Raw genomic sequence first — 27,067 nt, forward strand, 5'->3', positions numbered from 1 at the left:
GAAGCATGTATGTGTATATTTGTGTATATATAAATGTATAAATACAATTATTTGTTTTAAATGATAAATTGTTGAGTAGGGATTCTATTCCACAAGACATTTCCTTTTTTAAAAGGGAACTGTGCATAGTCAGTATTCATGGGAGGACAGTTCTGCTACTTCCTGAACTTGGTCCTAAGCAGCCCGGGTAGAGCCTATACCCACCCTCCAGCAGCCACTGCCCCCTTCCTCATCACCGTCCTTAGCTTCGGAGTCTACAACCCCAAATAGTTCCTGAGTCCAGCTCTAGATTTTGTCAAATTCATAAAAACATTCAAAGTAACAATGACTGCATTTACGTATGCTGCCAGCATTCTTAAAGCCAAAATGCTTCAAAGATTCAACAGTCATACACATTTAAAATACATAGAAAAATAATAGAATTTATACAAAGTAGATTTTTACAAAACAAGTACATTACAAGAAACACATCTTATATCCAAGCACAAAAATGTGGAAATATACATGGAAGTAGAAGTTTAAGAAAAAACATTTATTTTTAAATGCTGAGTGGGAAGGCATAGACTGAGTTCTGGTTTACTGGTGTAACTCTGAAGAGAACATCAATTTGCTAGTAGAAATTTTCACTCCATTATCAAGCTTCTAAACAGTTCCTGAAGGAATTAGACAGCTGTTCCTCTTTCCAAATTCTGTTTAATTTCAGCTGTATATTTCCCATAGAATCTTTCTGCCTTCTTGTTGAATTTGGCATTCCTTTCGTTAATGTAGTCAATATCTGCATCATCATTATAGGGACGTCTCCGACTATATTTGTCTCGTTTTTCAATTCTGGGAGAAGAAAATAATTTATAAAATTCAAACTTGCCTTCTTTTTTGATCTTAATAAAACACGGCCAAATAGAATAGAATCAGTACACTTAACAATAACACTTTGGGAAGGGGCAGGGGGAAGCCCAGTTTCATCAAGATGAAGTTGAAACTGCCAATTAACAGCACAACCCAGGGTATGAACCATGAAATTTAGTAAATACAAACTCATCTTTAGAATGTTTCTAGAAGAGCAATGATACACTGCTAGGAACTGGACACATGAAGTATCACTTAACAGAAAATGATTACAACAGTAATTATATTAATAATAACCACAACTAATATGAACAGAGTACACAGTATATACTAGACACTATTCTTAATTCTTAAGTGTATTAGTTCCTATAATATAAATTCATTTTGCTCTGCCTGATCAGCATCAGGAAACACACTCCTATCAGTATTAAGAAACACAAACATACAAAGATAAATTTACTAGAACATTTGTACTTCTTCAAATCAAAGAGTGGAATGGTTGTTAAAGTAAAAACAAGAATAATTTCTTAAAGAAGAATAATTTTCTTTATAATTTTCAATTATAACAACTCAATTCCATCAATATTTTGCATCTTCATTCCAAATCATAGGGACTCGACCCATCCTTACTGTCTGTCCCCAAAACCATTAGAGATGCTAGGTCAGAAATTAGGAAGTATAATATCTGTCTTCTCAATTCATTCTAAGCATATTATGTCCATTTTGTCATTAAACGTTTAAAATTTCAGGCTGTTACACGGAGTACTCACTGTTTTTCCAGGTCTACGACCATCCTATCAATTTCCTCTGTGGAAGGCACATGTGTCCCATGAAGAAGACTGTTGGATGTTGGGTAAAACTCTTCTTCACTGGAAAGATGGCAACAGGGATTTGGAGTAACACTGCAAGTGCTCCACATCTTCAAACTAAACTACCATTCACGATGAGAGAGAAAATACATATCTTTATACTATGGGATCCTACCTTACCTTTTAAAAAAAAACAACACAGAATTGGAAGGGACAGAAGTAAGAAATCACTTACTCCAACACCTTCATTCTACAGATGAAAGAGCCCAGGGCCAGAGGTTAAAGGACTTGCTTCTAGGCTCAGGATATTTCTCTTTCCACTACAGTAGGCCAACAAACTGCAGCATGTTTCTATAAACAGTTTTACTGGGACACAGTCCATTTGTTTATATCTCCTCTACAGGCTGCTGCTGCTTTCACATCACAAGGACAGAGTGGAGTAGCTATGACAGAGACCACATAGCCCACAAAGCCTAAAATATTTACTATCTGGTCCTTTACAGCAGAAGTTCACCCATCCTGGCACTAAAGCATTGTGTCCCAAAATATCTGAATAACTATGATAATCTGGGTATTAAACTCTCAACACCCAGTCATAGAATGCCCAGCTAGAAAGATAACCAGGTGGTTAGCTTAACTGCTGTGGATGAGCAATAAATAGTGTCATCACGACCAGAAACTATTCTTAAACAGCTGTTGATAACCCATACCCAAGCACTGCAGTCTGTTTGTATTTATGTATGTACGTTTATACACATGCACAAGTACATCAATATCACTTCAGAAGGGCTTCCCTGGTGGCGCAGTGGTTAAGAATCCGCCTGCCAAGGCAGGGGACACGGGTTTGAGCCCTGGTCCAGGAAGATCCCACATGCCGTGGAGCAACTGAGTCTGTGCGCCACAACTACTGAGCCTGTGCTCTAGAACCCACAAGCCACAACTACTGAGCCCATGTGCTACAACTACTGAAGCCTGCGAGCCTAGAGCCCGTGCTCCGCAACAAGAGAAGCCACCGCAATGAGAAGCCTGTGCACCGCAATGAAGTGTAGCCCCCGCTCGCCACAACTAGAGAAAGCCCGCGCACAGCAACAAAGACCCAATGCAGCCAAAAATAATAAAATAAATAAATAAATTTATAAATAAATAAATAAAGTGTAATGTTTAAAAAAAAAATCACTTCAGGATGAAAAAGGACTGGCACTAATCCTGTCAACTTACTGCTTTTCTCTCAGTCTCTCATATGTTTCCATGTCCGGTTTGATCTGTTTGGTCAGCCGATGGTACTGGCGAAGCTGGGCAGCAGCATAATCTAAAAATAAAATGAGAATTGGAAATGATATATTTCCTTGTTTGGTCATTACTATTCAGAGAAAAATCAAAATTATTATTAGCAATATATGCACTAATCTAAGCAGATCCTCTATGCTGAAGATGCTGATAATACAGGCTTTAATTCTAGCACAATGAGTAAAGGGATCCAGCCGCCTCAAGCACAGCCTTTTTTACTTCTGCCCTATGAGATATATTTGTATTTTTCTTGGGAGTAAGCCTCTTGGAGAATATTCCATGAAGTGGTATATCCTTTCTTAAAACCAGAAACACTGAAGGCAACGTTTATCTCACAGGTTCATTCAATAAAGTAAAGGTGAGTTTTACCTGAAAATCCCAGGTCGGGATTTTTCCTCCTCTTTTTCCTCTCCCATCTTTCTGCATCTTCTGCACTGATCTCTAGCAACTTCACTTTCTCGTAGTCTTCCCCTCTTGCTGCACATTCCTGAAAAAGAAAGGAAAAAAAGCTAATACCTGTCCATATGATTCAAGCAATTATTTGACCTATTTTAAATAAAGATATCAAGCAATACATTAAAAATAATGATTAATATTTGAAGGAAATTTGATAATCTGCTATGGTATATAAGAAGTGAGTACATCAATCTAAAAAATAATACTTATTCAACATTTATCAGGTGTCAGACCCTCTTTTAAATGTTTTACATGCATTGACTCATTTAATTCATAATTAACTCAAATAATTATTACAGGCCCCATTTTACAGATGAGAAAACATAGGCACAGAGAGGTTAAATTACTCACCCAAAGCTTGGCAACTGGTAAAAAGCATTTTTTACTGTCTTAATACTATAGAAAGATTGAATAAACCACTTATGAAAATAGCGGAGTAGTTCCTAACCTTTTTCTTTTCTTCTTCTTGTAGTTCCCATTCCAAACGAGCTTTTTTGGCTTCCCAATTTGCAGGTAACTTAAGTCTTTTATCTTCTTCAACAACTTCCTGGTGATTTAATTTACGAGCTTCATTCTAAAACCATAAACGCAAAAAGGCTATCGGCTGAAACATGAAAATAAATCCAAACAAATATTTCCCTCTTTGAGGAAGGTCAAGTAAGACACGTTAACAAGGGGACTCCATTTTACCCTAAAAGCAAGAGAACCATCAGAGGATTTTAAGCAAGGAAACGGCCTAATTAGGTCTGCATTTGTATACAGTCAAGAAATGTGTTGAGCTGCACTGGTTTGCTGTGCCAAAGGCCTGGGCGTTAATGTCTCACATTATGAGAAAGATATTCTACTTTCAATTGTCTTTTAATCCTGACTGATGCAAAGAAGAAGCCTCAATTTGGGGCTGGGGGCTTTAATACCTATCATAATATCTCTAACCTTTCCCAAGTCCCCCCTCCTCTTTAGATATTTTAGCAGTTTACATCATGTCAAATGAAAGGCATTTTCCATTTAAATTACTGTATGTAGTCTGTTTTTAAATAATTGCATAAAACAAAATGAGTATACCATCTTAAGGACAACTTAAGTTAGATGTTTCTTGGGTTACAGGCTGGTGGCCGTTAGTCCAGGAAGACATGTCTCTTAATATCCAACCCCATGTTCTTTACACAGTCCCTCCCAGTAAATATATGTGTGTTGAATTCTTTATTAAATTCTTCTGGGTAAAGAGAAAAACCCAGAACATTTCTCTCAACAACCATCCCTCACATACTCTTGGCTCTGGCAATGCCCTCCAGTTGAAGACACCAAGAACACATGTGTAGTCAAACAAAGTTGTGTGTATTGCATTGAAGGAAACAGCAAACCATGGGGAACTGGAGGCATTTCAGTGAGAGGGTGTCAGGAGGAGCCACTTACAGGATTTGAGTTTGTATCAGGTGACTGGAGGGAAAGGTTCAAGGAAGCATGGTTGTGCCCTGGATTAGGCACTGTCAGAAAGCCGGGGCATTCTATGATTGGGCTATCTTCAGTTTTTATACAGGAAGCAGGATTAATGGAGTGAGGCTAGTGCTGCATTTATCACTGTTGTTAGCAGAAGTGGGTGCTGTGTGGTCATTTCTGTGGTTTGAACAGTTTTGTTTTGTCACACTGCGATAGTCAGAGTGATGTTGGAGTTTTGTGAAACCATGGCCAAGCTATCAGTCAGGCCCCTTTGAGGTGAAACAGGCAAGAGCTGCTTTTTTGTTTCTCAGCTCCAACTGCAGCCAGTTGTTTTCTGGACTCTTATCCTTGCTATGAATTCTCTTCCTTTGCATTTGTTCCCTCTGCTTAGATATTTCTTCCTCAAACTTCTTTATTTTTCTGATAACATCTTACTCATCTTTATAGCAGTACTTTAGGTGTCACCTCTTATACGAGGCTCTCCCTGGGGGCCCCCAAACTATACCAATCTCTCCTTCACTGCACTCCCAAGGCACTTTGTTCCTAACTCAAGCATGGCATTTATCACAATATAATTTCTAGCTAGAACGTTGTCTCCTCTACTTAAGAGCAGAGGACTTATCTTACTCATCTAGTTCCCCACCTACTAGCTGAACCACTGACCCTATAGACTTCCCGAGATTTGCTGATTATTTTTGAATGAAGAGGTAACCAGCTCTCTTACTGGACAAGTTTCTTCCAGTCTCTAGCTCCACATATTTCCCTAGGTAAAATGAAGAGTTTACTAGAATCATACAGCACGGAGGCGGTTAGTAACAGAGACCCCCAAACTAGCCCAACTAAGTTAAAACAGATGGGGGTGAAAGAAAGCTTGATGAAAGCATGTCCATTTCCAAAAGTGACTACAATATGTTGCCAGGTTGAGAAGCATCGGGACCGAACTTTCATCCAGCTCTGCGGGTTTGTCACACGCGCTGGTGCGGCTTCCTCGTCCCTCCACAAACGCGCACGGGCCTGGCCACGTGACAGGTCTCAGCTGGCCTCTGGGGCGACTCACCCGCTTCAGGTGCAGCTCCCGGAATTTGCGCAGTCTCTGTTCGCGCTTCTGGGCGGCCAGCTCCTCGGCCGCCGCAGGGGGCTGCTGTTCCTCCCCGCCGTCTACCGGCACCTGCGGTGGAGGACAGGCTGGAGTTGGGGCCGGTTAGGCTTCTCCCCGGAGAGCCCAGGCGGATTACCCTCGGGTCCCGACAGCCCAGGCCGGGCCCTCACCGCCGACCCAGGCCCCACAGTATCTGCGCCTTCCTGGCCCGGCACACAAGCACCTCCTCCACCTCTCGCCCTTGCCGTCCCTCAGAGCCCTCCCCAACCAAAACCCCTGGAAAGAGCCGGCAGCACTTACCTTCTCTGCTATAGTCGCAGCCGCCATCTCAACCTTTCCTCGCCCACTTCCGGCAACAACCCAGAGCACTTCCGCCGGCCTTTGGACTGCAGCGTCAATACAGATTAATAACCTACTATAAGCCCCGCCCCTCCCTGTCAGCCTCAGGAATTTAGGACCAATCCCTGCCCCTTTTGGCAGTGAGACGTTTTCAATTGGGCAGGGCCGTGCGCAGCCGCAAAAGGCCGCAGAGGCGGGGGCCGGAAGGGTGGAGGCTGAGAGAGAAGCGCTGGGGGGTTTCGGTAGAGGGCGGCTAGGTAGGAATGGTGGAGCTGGGAACCTCGGGGAACGTCACCTCAACTGTGTGCTGCACCCTTGAGCGAAAAGTGCTTTCCATTCAACGCTTAACCTGTGTCACCTCCTCCGAGGCAGGTCTCCCCTGACTACGTTGTCTCGCGTAGGCCCTTAGTACTGTCGTATGGTACCATTTTCATTCTCTTTAATATATGTAAGATATTTTTCTCGTCTGTTCGTTTTCTTTTTCCCCCAACGACGTTGTAAACTGCAGGAGAGCAGGACCCGTCCCATCCTGTTCGTTCTTCCGTGTTCAGCGGTGAAACTGCGCCAGAATTAATAATAGTGCTAAAGTTATTAATATAATTCAGTAAGGTGCTAGATACAAGAGAAATACATGAAAATAATTTTTTTCTTCACTAAAACCATTAATTAGATGTGGAAATGAAAAAGTAATCCCCCAAATGAAAAGATACCTGGGTATAAGATTTAAACAGTAATATGAAGAAAAATATGAAATAATTTAAAGTACAAAGAAATTAAATTTCAGTAAGTGATGAAGCATTTTCTGGTTGGAAGACAATAGAAAAATGTAATATCACAAAAGAGTATCTCAAATGAGTATAAATGTAATATTACTCCATCAATCTCAGTGGGTTTTTTTTCTTTTGGAACTGTAAAATATTGTGACAAAAATCTAAAAGTTCAGTGAAACACTATCGGTGAGCCTGTGAAGTGTTACCAGCCAGGGTTCTTGGACTCTTTAATCAATAGAAATTGATGAGGCCAGATGAGGAATTCAAGCAAGGCTTGAATTGGGACTCTTGCTGTAGCAGGAGGGAGTGAAAACAAGTAACAGGTGCCCTTGTTAGCTCCCTGAGGGAGTGGTGGAGATGGGGCACGCTAGCTGGTCCTTTTAAATGGTAGGGGCGGATCCATGGGTTGGGCGGGAGGGTTGGCTTAGGTGGTCTGCCCACCTGATTTGTGGTGCTGTGTGCAGGGATCATGCTGCAGTAGACTGCTTTTGCTCCTGACATCTCAGAAGTGGCAGTTGGGTTTTGGGCCTTTTTGTATTGTGTGGTTCATAATTTGCCCCAACTGCTCATGTACCCAGTTATTTTTAGTCCCTTATTGTTTCCTTGTGGTCCCAGGTCCCAGCCTGTCTCAGTAGGACTGAAAATTGGTACAACCCTTAGGGAGAGCAATTTGGCAATATCTATAAAAATTACAAAGACATCTAACCTTTGACCCAGCTATCTGGGAATTTATCCTACAGGTACAATTGCACAGGCATAAACTGACTTATGTACAAGGTTGTTCATTTCAGTTTTTTGTAAAAGCAAAAAATTGGAAACAACTCAAATGTCTGTCAGTAGAAGACCGGTTAAATACATTATGGTACATTCGGGGGAAGCTGTAAAAAGGAATGGGGCAGGGAATTCTCTGGCGGTCCAGTGGTTAGGACACTGTACTTCCAATGCAGGGGGCATGGGTTCAATCCCTGGTCGGGGATCTAGGATCCCACAAGCCACGCGGCACAGCCAAAATAAATAAATAAATAAATAAGGAATGGGGCAGCTCTGTATACTAATTTGGAAAGTTCTCCAAAGTATACTAAATGAAAAATGCAAGGTACAGAACTGTGTATATGGTTATAGTATGCTATATTTAGGAGGCAATGGGCAGGGTTAGGGTTACTAAGAACATATTTTTGCTTTGCGAGAAGCTAATATAAGTGATAATCTGGGGGGATTTACTATATATATACATATATACTTCGAATCATATAAATAAATTTCCAAATCCAAAATTAAAAATTAATTTTTACACAAACAGCCAAGAGTATCTTTTGGGGAAAAAAAACTGAGAAGGAACTTATCTTACTAGGAATTAAAACTTAATAAGAGGCTTCAGTAAAAACACTTGCACAGAAAATGACACATAATCGGAACAGAATAAGGTCATGGGTTCGGTCCCCATATGGGCCACCAAAAAAAAAAAGGAACAGAATAGAAAGTTCACAAGTGGATTTAGTGGGGAAGTGATGCTTTCTAGAATAGAAGAGAATAAATGGTCAGGGTATCTATTCCCTGACTGGATTATGGGTTGGCTGCATTTCTTGAGTCACATCTTCTGTCTGAAGACTTTCTCCTATACTATCCTTCATTCTTCTCTTTAGGATTAAGGGTAGCAATGGCTCCCCCTTGTTGCTAGCCCTGGAATGCTTCACTCTTTTGTTGGTTTCTCTTAACCCAGTCTACAATTTTGTAAACAGTCCCCTTATTAAACTCTCCTTAATTACTTGGTTTGAGTATGTAGGGCTTTGACGGATAAAATATTTTTACAAACCGTGTAATTCTGGTTAAGTGATCATACTGAAAATAACGGACATTTCTGTATTCCTAAAGAATAAAAATACGTGTTACGACTGCTCTGTCAAATCATCCATAATATAGAAAAAATATAAGCTTATGACTGCTAGATTTGCTGCTTTCATAGTTGTTAAGAAACTTGTCTCATTTAAATTAACTGCACTAAACAGTCAATTCCACGCTGATTTAATTACATTTATATAGGCACCATAAAGAAGAAAGTATGAAAAGCTGTAACAGGGGAAACTGACCCTTAAGGTGGTGAAGGTTAGGGCTTCCCTGAAGAAAAACATTTAAGGACATCTTAGGAGGAGGACACACCTAATCCCAACTGGTATATTGGTCATTTGCCATGGGCCAGGCACAAGTCACAAATATTTCACAAATATTGTCGAATTTGTCCTCAAACTACTCTGTGCCATGGGTATTGTCTTATTATTTATTTTTCATAGATGAGGAACCAAAGAATAGACGAGTTAAATAGAGAATGGTTATACAGTTCATTAATGAATGGACAGATATACGAAGAATGGTGTCCTATGCAGAATTTTGAGAAGAAAGTCAAAATCTCACATTAATCCAAGAAATCTTTCTGCATCTCGGAGATGCTTGAGGAAGAGATCCCAAATACCCTCAGTCAATTTGTTCCTTTCTTCATTCAAACCGTTCGGGGCACACGGAATCCGCTGTGCAGAAGACAGAAATAGATCCTGTTCTCTTGGAGCTTCCGTTGTACCGGGCGTTGTACCGCCACGCAAAGATTAAGATAGGATGGTATGATGGTGACTGTAGGCCTACTTTGGTCACTTGATGGGCACAATCTGTGCTCTGGGTTGCTTTCTCACACTTTTGGTGGCGTTTTCTTCCTTTTACCCCTCTTCCGCCAGCAACACGCTCAGACGATTCCGCCGCGCTGCCCTGGTTCTCCACTCAGTGCGCCTGCGCCCAAGCCTGGCCCAATCGGATATAGCCCAAGGCTGTATCGAGGGCAGGATTGGTTCCTCAGCTGGGGAAGCAGAAAGGGGCGGGGCTTTATCCCGAAATCTGTGGCTGCTGGCTGACGGAAATGAGCTGGAGACTCGGAAAAGTTGTTGTCGCAGGAAGTCTGGGGGGAAAACGCTACCGGGTGATGGCGGCAAAGGCTAAGGCAGAGGAGGTGGGTGGGGCTGGTCTTGCCCAGCGGTTGGGAGTGTAGGGGCGTTTGCGGCTAGACGAAGAGGCGGTGCCAGGGAGTCAGAGAGGGGGCCGCAGACACTGTGGGGTCGGGGTCGGCGGTGAGGGCGCCCGGCCTGTCGGGAACCGCGGGGAATCACCTGGGCCGTCCGGGAAGAAGCCGAACCGGCCCCGCCTCCAGCTTGTCCTCCGCCGCAGGTGCCGGTGGACGGCGCAGAGGAGCAGCATCCCCCTGCGGCGGCCGAGGAGTTGGCCGCCCAGAAGCGCGAACAGAGACTGCGCAAATTCCGGGAGCTGCACCTGAAGCGGGTGAGTCGCCCCAGAGGCCAGCTGAGACCTGTCACGTGGCCAGGCCCGTGCGCGTTTGTGGAGGGACGAGGAAGCCGCACCAGCGCGTGTGACAGACCTGCAGAGCTGCATGAAAGTTCGGTCCCGGTGGTTCGCAACCTGGCATCACACTGAAGTCACTCTGAGAACTTTTAAAAGCTAGACATGCTTAGGCCTCACTTCCAGGGTGTCTGATTTGATCAGTTTCTAAACACAGACATTGTTATTTTTTTAAGCATCCTCTCCCCGCACCCTCCTCTCAGCTCAAGTGATTCTGTCAAACCTTTCTTTTTATGGAGGGGGATACCGTGGACCAGAAATGGAAAGTAACTTGTCTGTTGTCACGCAGCAAGTTGGCATCATTCATCCAGAAACAGCCGCTCCCCTAATGGCCTCTAGTGTGCTATAGCCAACTATCAACGGATGGTGTGGATACAGCGGTAAATATGGTAAGGCTTCTGCCCAGTTATGGAGGCAGATCCATAACCAATAACTACTTCACGACTTGGTAAATGGTATGTTAGAGGGAGGAACAAAGTGCCTCAGAAGTGCGGAGAAGAAGACTGACAACTAGAGACATTATTGTAAAAAAAAAGGAGGCCAGATGATATGTGAAGAAGCAATGATATAATTCAAACATCCCCCTTTTGCAATCTTTAATGAGTCACTGGATCACAGTCAGTGGCTGTGAACATCACAAAAAGGATAAAATCAGAGATTATGTGTCTCCTGATAGAAGTATGTAGCACCAGTTTCATATAAGTAGACTTGCTAAAAATAAATCTAACCTGAATTGGGGACTTCCCTGGTGGTCCAGTGGTAAAGAATCTGCCTTAAAATGCAGGGGATGCGGGTTCAATCCCTGGTCGGGGAACTAAGATCCCACATCCCACATGCCACGGGGCAACTAAGCCTGCGTGCCACAACTGCTGAACTTGCGCACCTCAACTAGAGCCCGTGTGCCACAAACTACAGAGCCCCCGCGCTCTGGAACCCGCATGCCACAACTAGGGAAGAGAAAACCCGCACGCCACGACTAGAGAAGAGAAAACCCACACAACACTAGAGAGAAGCCCGCGCACCACAACGAAAGATCCTGCATGCCTCAACGAAGATTCCGCGTGCCGCAACTAAGACCCGACACAGCCAAAAATAAAATTAAATAAATAAATAAAAAATAAATCTTAAAAAAAAATAAATCTAACCTGAATTGGATGAAGCCACTAGATCTACTGACCAATTTACAGGAAATACAGGGGTCAAAAAATACGTTATAGGACATTATAGGGAGGCAACTAGCAGATACCACTTTGGGAAACAATAGGACAGTCAACACAGTCATTTTCACACTCCTCAAAAAAGCAATGGATAAAAAAGATGGAAAAGGAAACTATACATTAAATAAACCTTAAGAGGTGTACATACATATTGACTAATCGCAACATGTGGGACTCGTCTGAATTCCAATTCAAACAAACTGTAAAAATAATAATGAGGGCTTCCCTGGTGGCGCAGTGGCTGAGAATCTGCCTGCCAGTGCAGGGGACATGGGTTCAAGCCCTGGTCTGGGAAGATCCCACATGCCGCGGAGCAGCTAGGCCTGTGAGCCACAACTACTGAGCCTGCACGTCTGGAGCTTGTGCTCTGCAACAAGAGAGGCTGCGATAGTGAGAGGCCCGCGCACCGCGATGAAGAGTGGCCCCCACTCGCCGCAACTAGAGAAAGCCCTTGCACAGAAACGAAGACCCAACACAGCCAAAAATAAATGAATAAATAAATAAATAATAATAATAAAGGAATTCCTTTAAAATAATAATAATAATAATAATGAACACTTATGAGACCATCAGGAAAATGTGAACACTGACAAGATATTTGATAATAAGGAATTATTTGGGGAGTGTGCTGATGGTATTGTGGTTAAAGAGATACTACAATTTTATAGGTGGAAAAGAAAACCAGCTAGAAATCAGGAAATTTGGGTTCTTGGCCTAACTCTGCCACTAACTCGGTCACCTAAAACTTTCTGGACTTCATAGATAATAGAATTAGATTGTAGTCCTTCTCATACCACCTTCATGGTTTATACTGTAAGTGTGACCACCTGTCCACTTGCTCAGTGTTTTTATTTTTTTAATAAATGTATTTTATTTTTGGCTGCGTTGGCTGTTCGTTGCTGCACGTGGGTTTTCTCTAGTTGTGGCGAGCGGGGGCTACTCTTTGTTGCGGTGCGCAGGCTTCTCATTGCGGTGGTTTCTCTTGTTGCGGAGCATGGGCTCTAGCCACGTGGGCTCTAGAGCGCAGGCTCAGTAGTTGTGGCGCACGGGCTTCGTTGCTCTGCGGCATGTGGGATCTTCCCGGACCAGGGCTCGATCCCGTGTCTCCTGCATTGGCGGGCGGATTCCTAACCACTGTGCCACCAGGGAATGCCCCCTCTGTTTTTAAAGGGAGACTAAAGGAGGTGTTAAGATAGGTGTTTTTAGAGGTGTTAAAACTGAAACTTTGTCTTCAACCCAATCTGAATTTAAAAAGGAATGAGAAATGGAATCACTTTCTCAGTATGTGACTGTGTCATTCAGTAGTATCTAAAATCATCTCAAGGACCTCTGTACAGTAGAACTCATAGTTTGGGAAATGCTGTTTCAATCCAATCCTAAGCGACTTGCTTACATCACACAGCCAGGGAGTAGTCAAATCAGTATATTTCTCAGGCCTTCTTACTCCCAAACTATTGCTCTTTCCATCTTTATCACATGGTTCCTTGAAGGCAGTAAAATAATACTTAAAGGTATAGGTATTGGTGTTTACCTCTCTTCCCCCTACATGAAATCTCTTCAGTACAAACACACTCGCACACAAACTTCTCCAGTGGCTCCCTTCCTTTCAGGATAAAATCCATAAGTCCATTTTCGATGGCCTACCATACAAGAAGATAGGTAACATTTATTTGGATTTGTTTCCATACCTCTGCTGACAAATTTTGTGTCCTGGTGGTAGAATGAAGCTCGAAAATTAAATCACCAGGAAGTTGTGGAGGAAGATAAAAGACTTAAATTACCTGCAAATTGGGAAGCTAAGAAAGCTCGTTTGGAATGGGAATTGCAGGAAGAAGAAAAGAAAAAAGTAAGTGCACTCCTGCCACTTTCATAAGCTGTGTATTCAAATATTATATTGTGTTTTGTTGAGGCGGTATATTGCATGGTAGTTAAGCATTAAGCATTCCAGCTCTGGTTTCCTCATCTGTACCTTAGAGAGTTGTGAGAATAAAATATGTAAGACATTTACAACACTGCCTGGCACATAATTACAGCCACATAATGGATATTAGGGTAAAAGGTTAAGCTCCAGTAACAAAAGCTCCAACAATAAGAAAAGATAAAGCTCATGAGTCTCTCCTGTATCAGTTCCCAGTTGAGCAGCCCAAGTCACCTGGCCTGATGCAGCTGCAAGGGACGTTGAGAAATGGGCGGCCATGAGCCCAGAAAGGAGGGGAGAAAGGATTTTGATGGACACCTAATGTGTCCCCCACAGCTATTTTTGGTGTCAGTTTTATAGATGTATTATTTCTTACAGATACAGCAGATTCCACAATTTTCTTTGTAAACTGGCCGCTTTACTGTCTTGATGGCAGTCTTTAGGCCTTTGATTTGAAAGGAATTAAGGAATTGTATAAGGCAATAATGCTAATGTTTTTTCCCCTTGTTTTAGGAATGTACAGCAAGAGGGGAAGACTATAAGAAAGTGAAGTTGCTAGAGATCAGTGCAGAAGATGCAGAAAGATGGGAGAGGAAAAAGAGGAGGAAAAACCCCAATCTGGGATTTTCAGGTAAAAATAGCTTTTACTTTATTGAATGGGCCTATTAATAGCTCATTTAACAAGTCTAATAATGCCCCACCCAACATCTAAAATAGTATGGGTTCTCATTTTTTCAGATTATGCTGCTGCCCAATTACACCAGTATCATAGGTTGACAAAGCAGATCAGACCTGACATGGAAACATATGAGAGACTGAGAGAAAAGCAGTAAGTTGATGTGATTTAAAAGCATACATTATGTATGTTACTGGAAGGCCTTGAATTTAAGAGTGCTGATTCTGGAGCTTTGCTTCCTGGCCTCGGGTCCTGGCTCCACCACTTAGTAGCTGTGTCACACAATTTTTCTCTGTTTCCTCATCCGTAAATAGGGAATAACAACAGTGCCCACCTCACAGGGTTATTATCAAGATTAAATAAATTCATACAATGCCCTCAATCAGTGCTTGGCACATAGAAAGCACTGTATATGTATTGGCTATTATTTATCATGATTATTACTGTTGCTATTACCCTTATCCACAGGTAAGGGACACAGTAATACTTTCTTTCATCATGCACGGTAAACAATGCTAAACTGCACTCCTTACCTAATTATGTAAGACAGGTACTGTGCTAAAGATCAAGACTGTTTTAATAGTGATAGTATAGAGAGTGGAGAGGGCTGTAAATTGTGCCCTCAATTGAGCATGTTACTAAGCTCTCCCACTGTATGAACTTCATTAATTCCATTAACCTGTGGTCCTCAGCCAACTCATTTGGGCTTTGGAGGGTTTTTTTTGTTTTTGTTTTTGTTTTGGCCACGCAGCATGCAGGATCTTAGTTCCGGATCAGGGATCGAACCCACGCCCCCTGCAGTGGAAGCATGGAGTTTTAACCACTGGACTGCCAGGGAAGTCCCAGGAGTAGACATTTCTTAAATCTTTTTTTTGGTCTGAATTCTATTTCTTTGCAATCAAATATCTCAAAGTTTTCCACTTTTGACCACTAAACATTGTCCAGTTCTGAAGGTATAGGATCTTTTTTCGTGTTACTCACCACTTCACTCTTTTTCAGTGGAGAGGAGTTCTACTCAACATCTAACGGTCTTCTTCATGGAACACATGTGCCTTCCACAGAGGAAATTGATAGGATGGTCGTAGTCTTGGAAAAGCAGTAAGTACTACAAATGCAGCCTAAAGTTTTAGTAGTGATTCATGCTTTATAACAAAATTAACTATATGGTCTTGAAGTGTAGCAACTGGATTGAAGTTAAGGAACATTTGAATTATTAGTATGAAGAATGGTCCCATTCACCACCACTTTTATATGTGTGGGTTTTTTTTTTTAACATTTTTATTGGAGTATAATTGCTTTACAATGTGTTAGTTTCTGCTGTATAAAAAAGTGAATCAGCTATATGTATACATATATCCCATATCCCCTCCCTCTTGCGTCTCCCTCCCACCCTTGCTCTCCCACCCTTCTAGGTGGTCACAAAGCATCAAGCTGATCTCCCTGTGCTATGCAGCTGCTTCCCACTAGCTATTTTACATTTGGTAGTGTATATATTTCAGTGCTACTCTCTCACTTCGTCCCAGCTTACCCTCCCCCCACCCCACTCCCTTCCTCAAGTCCATTCTCTATTGTGTCTTTATTCCTGTCCTGCCCCTAGGTTCATCAGAACCATTTTTTTTTAGATTCCATGTATGTGTGTTAGCATGCAGTATTTTTTCTTTCTGACTGACTTCGCTCTGTATGACAAATACTAGGTCCATCCACCTCAAATAACTCAAATTTCGTTTCATTTTATGGCTGAGTAGAATTCCATTGTATATATGTGCCACGTCTTCTTTATCCATTCATCTGTCGATGGATACTTACGTTGCTTATATGTGTTTTGAATGGGGTTATACTAGGCAGAATCTAGAGTACGTGTAAAAATTCTCTCAACGTAATATATCACCACTCATATTTCAGCGTGAACCTGGGTCATTTCCCAAACTTCAGACCAGATCATCTGATGATACTGTTAACTTACAAGATTAAATTCAAGGAGAATGCTCATTGAACATATATCCTTGTAGGATGCTTTCTAAAGATATTGCTTTCAGTCTTAACTATTAAGAACAAAAAGGAGGGACTTCCCTGGTGGCACAGTGGTTAAGAATCCACCTGCCAATGCAGGGGACATGGGTTCGATCCCTGGTCCGAGAAGATCCCACATGCCGCAGAGCAACTAAGCCCGTGAGCCACAACTACTGAAGCCCGCGGTCCTAGAGCCCATGCTCTGCAACAAGAGGAGCCACCGCAATGAGAAGCCCGTGCACCACAATGAAGAGTAGCCCCTGCTCACCGCAACCAGAGAAAAGGCCGCGCACGGCAACGAGGACCCAACACAGCCAAAAATAAATAAATAAATAAATTTATTTTTAAAAAAAGAAAAGGAAAGCAGCTTTGAATTCTGTATATTTGTTTCCGTTACAGAATTGAAAAACGAGACAAATACAGCCGGAGACGTCCTTATAATGATGATGCAGATATTGACTACATTAATGAAAGGAATGCTAAATTCAACATGAAGGCAGAAAGATTCTATGGGAAATATACAGCTGAAATTAAACAAAATTTGGAAAGAGGAACGGCTGTCTAATCTCCTTCAGGAACTGTTCTGACTGCCAAATTGTACCAGTAAATCAGGACTCTTTCCTTTTATAATTTGTAAAGACATGTTTTACAAATCTGTGTATTTTCATACTTATATATTTATTATTCATTTGTTTTAGAAAAATGTCTTGTATTTCTGTGTTTAAAGTGTGTGCTTAATGTGTGCACTCTGCTAGGCTTAAAATCCTTAGATACGAACACAAGTCATCATCATGCTGAAATCTGTCATACATTTGACTTGACCTGGAGTTGAACTTGGGAGCTTCAGAGGTGAGATGCTAAATTGGCACTAATTCTTCTTATAAGCTATGGTAGGTAGTGAAAGGAAGGCAGTGGTCACTGGAAATTCAACCTAATCCCTCCCTGCTCCAAGAGGTCACAATTAGCAGGTGCTTGCCTGTCCCATGTTCTATCCCATAGCCCAGGTCCATTTATGGGGCAAGCATAGAGGGTGGGAGACTGATTCTCCAATAGCATTTTACAAATATGCCATCCTTCAAAAAGCAAATATCCCTTGGAAGAAGGTAAGTTAAAACACTTGGTGAAAGTATTATTAAAATACACATAATACAATCTTTTTTTTTAAAGGCTAACTGGAATTCTAACCTTATTTCAACTGTAACTAAAAAATTAGGACATGTGATTTTAGTAGTAATTATGGGAAACAGACGATAGAAAACCTGAAGTCAGGAGTATCCCATGAAAGTGAAGATTATTTGTGCCATGTTATGTGAATAAAAACATGCCTAGGATTGAGATCAGTATAAGCTGGGCACACTTATTGATCAATGAGTAGGAAGCTCTGATTTAGCTAATGACGGGCTTATAAAGATGGTAATATAAATGCTAATAAAGGTATATTCAATGTACTGTGAATAGGGAAATTTTAACATTGTGGTACAGTCATACAACTATAGAATGAGACAGATCTAACATGAATAGATGCTGTTACCTATATAAAGAGAGGTTTGTACAGGCATAGAAAAAAAATCCAGGATGTGCACCATACTATTTACAGTGATTGCTCCTAGGGAATGGGAACAGAGGTGGTAATTTTAGTTATTTTTTAAAATAATTTGACACAAATACACACCCATGCTGCCCAATCTTATCGAGTAGTAACATGCCAGTAGTTTTTTCTTCTCCTATATTTTCAAAGAAACATTTAATAATACCTTTCTATTAAGGGAAAAGGAGGGGAGGGAAAAATTAATAGGTCTTCAAAGACATCATACTGACTTGGGTTTAAAGGACAAATAAGATTTCCCCAGAGGAGAAAAGCACTCCCAATAGCCAACCAAAAAAAAGATGTCAGTATGATCTGAAGACTACTCTGAAGGTGACTAGGTGGATGGTAAAAGCCACTAATTCAAACAGGCAATACTGTAATAAGCTCAGTATAGGAAAAGTTCATTTTGAAGAGCTGAGGCAAGCATTGGAAACTAGAGTTCAGAAATTGATACTCTTCAGTTAGTAGATGGTAGTTAAAGGCAGAGTGGAGGAAATTAGCAAAAGAGCTTGTAGAGGGAGTAGGCTAAGGATAGAATCCTGACAGTGGACAAAGGACAGAAAGCCACTGTAGATAATGGAAGAGGTCAAAGAAAAGAAGACAAATGCATGGAAATCTCTGCCTGAATGACAGAAAAATTTGAGAAAGGACTCCATAAAGAAATAGTGAAAAGTGAGCCCTCATAAGAGCAAGTTATATTTTGCTAGGTAAGCTTAATAAGTGCTTCAGCAAAGAAAACCAAAGGACAGCATGCTGTGGTTAGTTCAGTAATCATGGCCTCTCTAGAAAAAAAGCAAAGCATTACACACCTGAACCTACAGTCTAGGGCTGTGCTTTCCAAAATGGTAGCCACCCACCGTTATGTGACTAGTGATCATCTGAAATGTGACTAGGGCAAATGGAGGTGTGCTTTAAGTGTAACATACACACTGAATCACACCACCTACCCAAAAAAAGTAAAATATCACTTTTCTACATTATATGTTTAACTATTTTAACATCTACTGGGGTAAAAAACGAATTCACCTTTTTACTTTTCATTGAAGCTCTCCTTTCTATTGGACAGCACTAAATCTAGTCTCTTGGTACAATTTCTCACTGTCAGCGCCTGCTTGCTATATTGTCCACGGGTTATGTAATGACGTGGTATCACACCTGGGCAACTGCATCCCACTTATGTAATGACAGGCAGTCTGGGAATAGGCACGAGTTATCTTCTGTGTTACAAAGCCTAGGAGAGACTGAACACAGTTGTCCTGGCCACACCCAAACAACAAGGTCAGGTTAGACAAGGACTGACAGGACTTCATGGGGTGATTATGGAAAAAAAAAAAAAGGAGAAAGTGTACATTCTTTTCAGGATACTGGGTAGTAAAAAGAAAATGAACTAATAAAGAAAGAGAAAATAGGCAAGTCTCAAGGCCAAAGGAAAAGACTACTGTAGAAGTGAAATCTCAGAAGTGGCACATATCCATAGTAACTAGCCAAACCTCTTACATAAGGTCATAATCAAAGCAGGTGCTTTTCTGTTACCAGCTAAGTGAAGGTGAAAATGATCTTAGCATTATGTCATCAATTCATTGCAGAAGTCTCCCTTACAAGGATATCCTTGAGTTCTATAACTTTACTATAGTAATAGAAATTATATGTCCAGGAATGTATATATCCAAGTCTAAATTTGTGCATTTAAATTTTTCATAGGGTCAAATTTAAGAGCAGCTCTTATCCAATACAATGTTCTACCATAGAAGTATTCTATTATCTGCACTTTCCAGTAAGTGGTTACTTAAAATTCAGTTCCTCAGTCATACTAGCCAACTTCTCAAGTGGTCAATAGCCACAGTGGCTGGTGGCTGTCTTAATGAGAAATGCAGGTAAAATACTGGACAGCACAGCTTTAGTTAATACAGTATTACATTCCACTTCAGGATTCTTCACCATCTTTTTGAAGTCAACTTCTACTTACAAATTTAGGACTTAAGCCTGCTCATCTATTATCTGATTTCTGGGTGTTTGTCTTTTCCCAGGTTTTTTGTCTTGCCTCTAATATTCTCCTCATCCTATTCTCTAACTTGTTATCCCTGCCTATTGGAAGTCTATTTCATTATTTCCCAAACTAAAGAGTCTGTTCAAAATTATGGCAAGATTCCAAGGAGTAGAAAAAGAAAAACATTCAAGCAATCAATAGTACCCATCCCCATCACTAAAATAAAACCTCATGCATGTTTTTGGTCTACTACGATTTTTATTTTTTGCTTAGGTTCTAGCAAGACATGTTTTGTTGCTAAAGCCTAGCACATAGGCAAAATAAATTCATTAAGCTGGCATTTTACGTTTAATCCAAACATTTGATCTATTAAGTCAAATTAACACTTGGAGAGACCATCTAAAACTGGCTTAAATCTTCCTAGTTTTGGTATCCACTAGTATGTATTAACAGGCAAAACCACAAAAATCCATAATCAGCTAACGTTTAAACCAACTGCCCAGACCTTTCAGTTAAGTGTAACATTCATCTCTAAATTTTTATGTGCTTAGTTAAGGTCTTTCCCAGCTAGAGTAAGAAGCAATGAAGAATTTCAAATCAATGAATACTTTTTAAAACATAATAAGAAAAAAATGCAACGAAACCTCTGATTTTATAGCCCAATGAGGCATTCTGTTTCAACCCTTCTCTGGCTGAGTTTCCTGCCGTGAAGCTCAATTCTTCCAGGACAACACTATGCCAGTATTCTCTTAAGTCTTAGGCCAAACTTCCCAAATTTTAATGATTATCTACATCAACCGGGAGTACTTTACAAATCAGCTTCTAATTCAGTTCTGGGGTAGATGTGAGATTCAGCATTTCTCACAAACTCTCAGGTAAGATCACTGAGCCCTATGCTGTCAGTCCACGGATTTGGATCTGGGATTAGCAAGGCTTTAAACAAGAGATACCACCTCATTCTTCGTCATTAAATAAAAACCCATTATGTAAAATATACACAATAAAAACAAATGATAAAAACAAATTTATTAACAAAATATACACAACACAAACAGTTCAATTACTGTTTGTCTTAAAAATTTCACTTCTACATAACCAATCCATATTATATAAAACATTTACAAGTATATATACAAGAATGCCACCTGTGCGTAACCTCTGGTCCATTTGTGCTATCTCCTATCTGCAACAGAAATCTAAAATGTTAATATTTAAATATTAAGTATTTACATCTTTCTGTGTTGTCATCTGTAATTGCAACAATTATCACTAAATGGTTCAAAGGAATGGAATAATGCTGGAAACAAACTCGCAAAAAAACAGTGCATTTCAGGCAACCTTAGCTATTGATATTCTTTTCGACAGGTATCCACAGTCCATATGGACTTTTCTTCTTATCTATTTTTGGGGATCCTGAAGAGGTCTCTTCAGCAGTAGCTTTAGCTGATTTCTGAAGCAATGGCTTTGCTACAGAATTCTGTAAGGGAACAAGTTCTTAAGTCAGCTTTCCAAACAAATATTATTATACATATTTAAAATATTTGTTTTTTACAAAATACATTAAATAATTCCATGTAAGACTAGAACTTAAAAAAAGACACCAACCAAATAAATGCAAAGCCACGGACCGCACTTGCAACTTGATTTAATCAAATCAGACATATGCAAGGCACACTGCAATAGTGAAGTATTAAAAATAGTTTTGAAATTTTGTTTATTAAGCCCTTAGCTGATTTTAAAATATTCTGACTACAGGATATTCTGAGACTTGTTTTTTGAATATTTTAACAGTTAAAAAGGATAATGGGAATAGTTAAAAGGAGGACAAAATATTGAGACTGAGAATGTAGATATTAGATAGGAGCCCCATTATATTGGTCACTTGTAAGAACCACACAAAAAAAATTTTTTTAATTCTATTTATTTAGTGGCTTAGTAGGCCTCAAATTATCAGCATAAAAACAATGAACCAACAAAAATAAAAACCCACATAACAGAATTATGTTTAAGGCCAGTTTTTGAGTGGCCAATGCTTAGATATACTTACATTAGAGCTAAAAGCTATGCTTTTCTGCTGGGAAGACTTCTTGTTGGGATTTTCTGTTTCATCTTCTATTAACTTATCCGACAGCTAGACAGGTAAGAGAAAGTAAATTTTAAAAAACCATACCCTAGTAGGTATAAAAAGCAGCCCAATTGTATTACAAATTCACTTGTAGAGACACAAATCAAGTTGGATGTAACCAAATAGTTAACATCCTAAAATAAACCACATAGTACTCTGTTGAGTTTTCCCCATAACAAAACTGATTCAATGATAGGCTTAAGACACTCTTCCCCATAAAGCAGTATTGTATGCCCCTGATGCAAATTCAAGTAACTTTGAAAGTCAAGTCATACCAGAAAACACCTAGTTTCAAAGAACTATGGCATTTGCCCATCCAGTTGGGCACCTAACCGTCTGAAAAAGCGACTAAGATCTTTTTTGTCCACCACAATACTTAGGCAAACCCACATCTGGGTCTGAATGACAGGAGATAACCCATCTTTCCTATGTTAACTGAGTGTTACCAATTCCTAACTACCTTAAACCTTTAAGCTATGAATTTTATGCTGCACATTTCTGGAGAATTGTAATAAACTTATCTGCAAGTGAAGCAGGCCTCTTCTTCTGTAATCTCTCAAAACATCTGGAATATATTGCATATATTATGAAAGGGACATCTATATCAGATGCCCCACCATTACAAAGTACACTTTTGTTTAGTTTCGTACCTGTCCCAAATTCTAGCATGCACAGGGATCTACCAACAAAAAACTAAGCTTTCAGTGTGTCAACATAAACTTCAAATTAGTTAAACCTCTGATGCTTTTGCCCATGTATCAATTACCAACAGATTTTCTTCATCAATGTCTGGAGACCACATTCATGATTTCTATAAGACAGAAATAAAGCAGATAAACTACACTGTATGTTGAGTACAGAATCTGTGGGAACATAATGCTGCAAATGAGCGCTACAGATAAATACTCCGTAAAAAACTAGCTAGAAAAACGTGGTAACTACATAGAAATCACCAAAGTACCAGCTAAAATTATGAAAGTAATTAGTACTGTGTCAACTGAAAATAAAGTTCATTAGTCTCCCATTTTCACAGGGGGAGACTATCTAGTATTGTCAGATCTGTTATTTTAAATTATATTTAGCTAGCCTTTCCAGGAAGCAGTCTAAGGCAAATCAAATAAAAATGGCTAATCAGATCTTTCTGGTAGTAGTTTTCTGAAGATTTTGTTTGGATAAATCTAAAATACTTACCTCAGACTTTGCACCATTATTCAGTACAGCTGTTCCACGGTTGGTTTCTTTAGATACAGAAACAGTTCTGAGACTAGCTGGCAAGTCAAAGTTGGCTGTTCCTAATGCTTTTGCGGCATTGGCTTTTGCTATTTCTAACAGCTCCATTCGATCTACAAAAGAAACACAAAATGTTCATTTATCCTGTAGTATTTCTCCAGAAAACTCAAAAATCACAAACTATGTTTGTGCTTTTAAACTATTAATATCCAGACGTGTACACGGTACTTCCACATGTAAGATATATTTCTACTGATGGAAAAAGAACTCTTCTTATTTTTACTGAGAAAAACAAGCATCCCTAAATAACAAGTAAAAACACAGGGGGGGTAAATAACTGACTCCCTGACAATTTCAAGGCTCCACCCAGAACCGCCCCCCACCAAGCCATTTAACGTGCACAGCGTTAATCCCAAGGGGAAAGCATGCCGTCCATTTTAAAACTGGGCGCCCACTACAGTGTAGTTTTAACTATTAACCTACTGGAGTCCTTCCTCTTTCCCCCAACGCCTCGACTCACCCTTCTCACTCAGACGAAATGGGGTTGGGCTCCGCGACCTGGGCCGGGATCGCCCCCTCCAGCCTCTGCGCTCCTCCGGGTAGACGGTGCAGCCGAAGCCGTAGTAACGGCGGTCCCGCGCGAAGGCGTAGGCCCTCCGGTAAGGCGAGCGGCCGCGGGAGCGGGGGCGGCTGAGGGACCGGCAGGACCTCCTGGAGGAGCCGTGGTGCCTCTCCCGGTACCGGCGGCTGCGGGGGCGCGAGCGGCTCCGCGAGTAGGAGCGCGAGTGGCTGCGCGAGTAGGAGCGCGAGTAGCGCCGGTACCTCCTTCGGTGGCGCCTTCGGGAGCGAGACCTCGACCTGCTCCTCCGCCGGGGCGCGCTGCGGCTGCGGCTCCGCGACCACGACCGACTCCAGACGATGGATCGGGACGGAGAGCTCCGGGGAGAGCGGCTCCCGGACGCTGAGGACAGCCGGCTGGACGGGCCCGACCGCAACGACGAGGGGGAGACCTTGTGCGGCGAGCCCGGCCACAGGTCGTTCACGTAGCTGGACATCTCGGACGGCAGCTTCCGAGCTTCCTTTTCTTCGACCACCCCTGCCCGAAAACTCAGTTCCTAAAAACAAACGAGAGAAAACAAAACAGAAGTGAAGTCCCGAAGTGAGCCGTGCGGGCAGCCTCGGGCTCAGAAAGAAACGAGCCTCCCGGCCTCCGGAACTCCGGGCTGTGGCGCCGCCTGCTGCCGGCCTTCCCGCCCCGCCACCGTCCCCGTCCACGCCCCGCGGGGCCCACAGGGCCCCGGCTACGCTCGCCTTGAGGTAACCGACCGCAGGGCCACCCCGTCACCAGAAAACCCACCACGGGCCGTCGACGCCTCACTCAAGGAGAGAAAGGCCCAACGGACGCTTTCCTTCTGAAGTTAAGGACAAAGAGAGGCTTTTCGCTGCTTCTCCTGAACGGCGGACTCACAACCTCCACCTCCGTTGTCCAACGTCCAAAAGCGAACTGAATGGGGGCGCGGCAGACGTGTCGAAAAGACCAGAAGCTGGCGCCCCGCGCCTGCGCAGATACGTTGCGTGGTGGGCGTGGCTCCCCTCTCGTCCAACCGCCGCTCCCCTCCTCTCTCCACCCCGAGCCCCACCCTCCGCCTCACCCAATGGCCTCCAGGATGCGCATGCGCGCCCTAGCACGGAAGAGGGGTGGGGGAAGCCGCCGCTCCATCCGGGTAGCAGCCTGTGGCTATTTGGTGTTCTTGGCTGAAACCGGGTGAAAATGAGGCGGTTTCGCGCCGGCTACACGGGACTCTGGGACTGTGCGCCTGGCCTATGTTAACTGGGTCGTTGCCTCCCCTTCGGGCTGTGCCTCCCTGGACCCTTCTTGGCCACTTCCTCCTGACCCGTGTCCGGCCGGCGGGCCGCCTTCCCCGAGACGTCACAGGATGCCTGTCAATGCATTATCTTAGAAAACGTTTTTCACTCCCGTGTTTTGGCTAGGAAAAGTCAGAAAGGTGGAGACAGAATGCAAAGGGCACTCATAGCTGACCTTTAAGTTAGTCTAAAGGTTCAGAATGACGTCTGAGATGTCTATTCTGAGGACAGTGTTCTTGGTGCTAAGGATTAAACAATGGTGACTTTTATTTCCAGGGATTTATAAGTAGGATACATTTTAGACATATTTATTGTTGTTAATAAAGCATGACAATTGCCTTGAAATAATTTTTCATCGAATGAACTAACCACTTATGTAAGGAGAATTAGTCCTATGAGCTGCTTTGCAAGTCAATGCTGCTTTGCAGGCATTTTTACAAAAGCTACTTTCTTGGGAGGGAGATACGAAATCACTTATCCTGGATTATATAGGGTGGGCCTAATCTAATCACCTGAGAGATTAAAAGCGCGAGAAGAATTCCACATTTTATTGCTGCTTCTGAAATGTGGGGTCTCCACAAGGACCCCTGAGAGACGTCTAGGAGCTAAGGATGGCTCCCAGCTGGCAGCACCAAGGAAACAGAGATCTCAGTCCTATGACCTCAGAAGTGAATTCCTCCAACACCTGAAGGAGCAGTGCTGGGGATTCTCCCCTAGGTTTACGAAAAGAATGCACTCGCTGCCCTGCTGACACCTTGACTTTACCTCAGTGAGACGTCTCACTTACAGAACTGTCAGGTAATAAGTTGGGATTGATTTAAGCCACTAAGTCTGTGGCTCTTTGTTACTGAAGCAATAGAAAACTAATACATTCACCAAAATTTTATAGCTTTTTTCCATACACATCTTGTACTTGTCTTGCTAGGTGTATTCTAAAATATTTTGATGGTACTTGTGGCTTGCAAATAGTATCCTTCTGAGGCAGGAGATAGATGAGCCCCAGGCTGAACAGTTTCTCCCCTGTGGACAGAAACTCCATAATAGCAGAAACTCCATAAAAGCAGGATGATGGAGGAGGCTGGGCCCTGCCCAGAAAAGAGATAAAAGACCACGTATTCCTCATTCTTGAAGTCAAGGAGACGTCACCGACTACACATGCACAGAAAGGCTCCTTGGAGATCAAAAAGGGAGGGGGCGCCACCTCATAGCAAGTGATGCCAACTACCCATAGGCCTCTTCACTAGAATCCATCTTGGCTGAGAGACGCACACGCACACAGGGGAGGATAGTGAGAGGTACCAAATACAGACTTAGAACCAGGCAAAGCAAGATGATTGGTCAAAGGAAACCCGGAGGAAATGCCCCATAAAAGTGATTCAAACTGCCAGGAGGGCAAGACTCTCTCTCTGAGCCTGCATGTGTGTCTATCCGCACTTACTGTAGTCTTTTTCCTCCTAATAAACAGTTTACTTGCTTCACTACTTTCCGTCTCCATGTGGAAATTCATTTCTACACAGCTGATGGGCCAGGGCCTTGTCCCGGGCCACTGGTCCCCTGTGGTCTAGTGGTTAGAATTCGGTGCTCTCACTGCCGCTGCCCAACCTCAGTCTCTGGCCGGGAACCGAAATCCTGCTGCAAGCCACTGCAGGCCAAGGCCACCTGAGATCACGTTTTGTTAAAGGTTCACTTTGTTTTATGTGTTTTTGAAAGGTACACAACATCTAGTTAAGTGAATAACACCTACCTGAGTGTTTACACCAAGTATGAAAGATTTTGTTATTCGATAGGTAAATTCAACCCATTTACATTTATTGGAGTAACTGCAATATTGATCTTATCTTTTCCATTGGTGCCTATTATTTATTTTATAATACTTTGCTTTTTTCACTTCTTCCCATTTTATTTTGCCAGCCTAATCAAGTATCTCTTTCTTCCTCCTGCTGTTCATTTAGAGGTTCTGCAATGCTTCATCATACCATGAATGCTTTAAGGGTTATCTTTTTAGCGCTGT

At 42.0% G+C, this 27,067-nt stretch overlaps 3 protein-coding genes across 6 annotated transcripts; 1 reads left to right on the forward strand and 2 right to left on the reverse strand.

Moving 5' to 3' along the window:
- Positions 1–511: 511 nt before the first annotated feature.
- On the reverse strand, positions 512–6,338 carry SYF2 (SYF2 pre-mRNA splicing factor). Its single transcript, XM_059915979.1, has 7 exons — positions 6,235–6,338; positions 5,893–6,003; positions 3,847–3,972; positions 3,312–3,429; positions 2,874–2,964; positions 1,617–1,715; positions 512–828 (listed from the first exon to the last, which is right to left on the reverse strand). Exons 1-7 carry the CDS (start codon positions 6,259–6,261, stop codon positions 663–665), a joined length of 738 nt encoding a protein of 245 aa, XP_059771962.1. The 5' UTR covers positions 6,262–6,338; the 3' UTR covers positions 512–662.
- Positions 6,339–9,912: 3,574 nt separating this feature from the next.
- On the forward strand, positions 9,913–17,715 carry LOC132361543 (pre-mRNA-splicing factor SYF2-like). The gene is made up of 7 exons (XM_059915978.1): positions 9,913–10,035; positions 10,251–10,361; positions 13,377–13,502; positions 14,088–14,205; positions 14,313–14,403; positions 15,250–15,348; positions 16,660–17,715. Exons 1-7 carry the CDS (start codon positions 9,946–9,948, stop codon positions 16,823–16,825), a joined length of 801 nt encoding a protein of 266 aa, XP_059771961.1. The 5' UTR covers positions 9,913–9,945; the 3' UTR covers positions 16,826–17,715.
- Positions 17,716–20,841: 3,126 nt separating this feature from the next.
- RSRP1 (arginine and serine rich protein 1) lies at positions 20,842–24,706 on the reverse strand. 4 transcript variants are annotated; one of them, XM_059915974.1, is made up of 5 exons: positions 24,548–24,706; positions 23,711–24,305; positions 23,152–23,303; positions 21,883–21,966; positions 20,842–21,312 (listed from the first exon to the last, which is right to left on the reverse strand). In XM_059915974.1, exons 2-5 carry the CDS (start codon positions 24,243–24,245, stop codon positions 21,175–21,177), a joined length of 909 nt encoding a protein of 302 aa, XP_059771957.1. In that variant the 5' UTR covers positions 24,246–24,305; positions 24,548–24,706; the 3' UTR covers positions 20,842–21,174. The 4 variants fall into 4 exon arrangements, with proteins under 4 accessions (XP_059771957.1, XP_059771958.1, XP_059771959.1 ...); XM_059915975.1 differs by lacking the exon at positions 20,842–21,312 and adding an exon at positions 22,727–22,771; XM_059915976.1 differs by lacking the exons at positions 20,842–21,312; positions 21,883–21,966 and adding exons at positions 21,973–22,525; positions 22,727–22,771.
- Positions 24,707–27,067: the final 2,361 nt, after the last annotated feature.

The sequence above is a fragment of the Balaenoptera ricei genome, chromosome 1, assembly GCF_028023285.1.
Source record: "Balaenoptera ricei isolate mBalRic1 chromosome 1, mBalRic1.hap2, whole genome shotgun sequence".
NCBI lineage: Eukaryota > Metazoa > Chordata > Mammalia > Artiodactyla > Balaenopteridae > Balaenoptera > Balaenoptera ricei.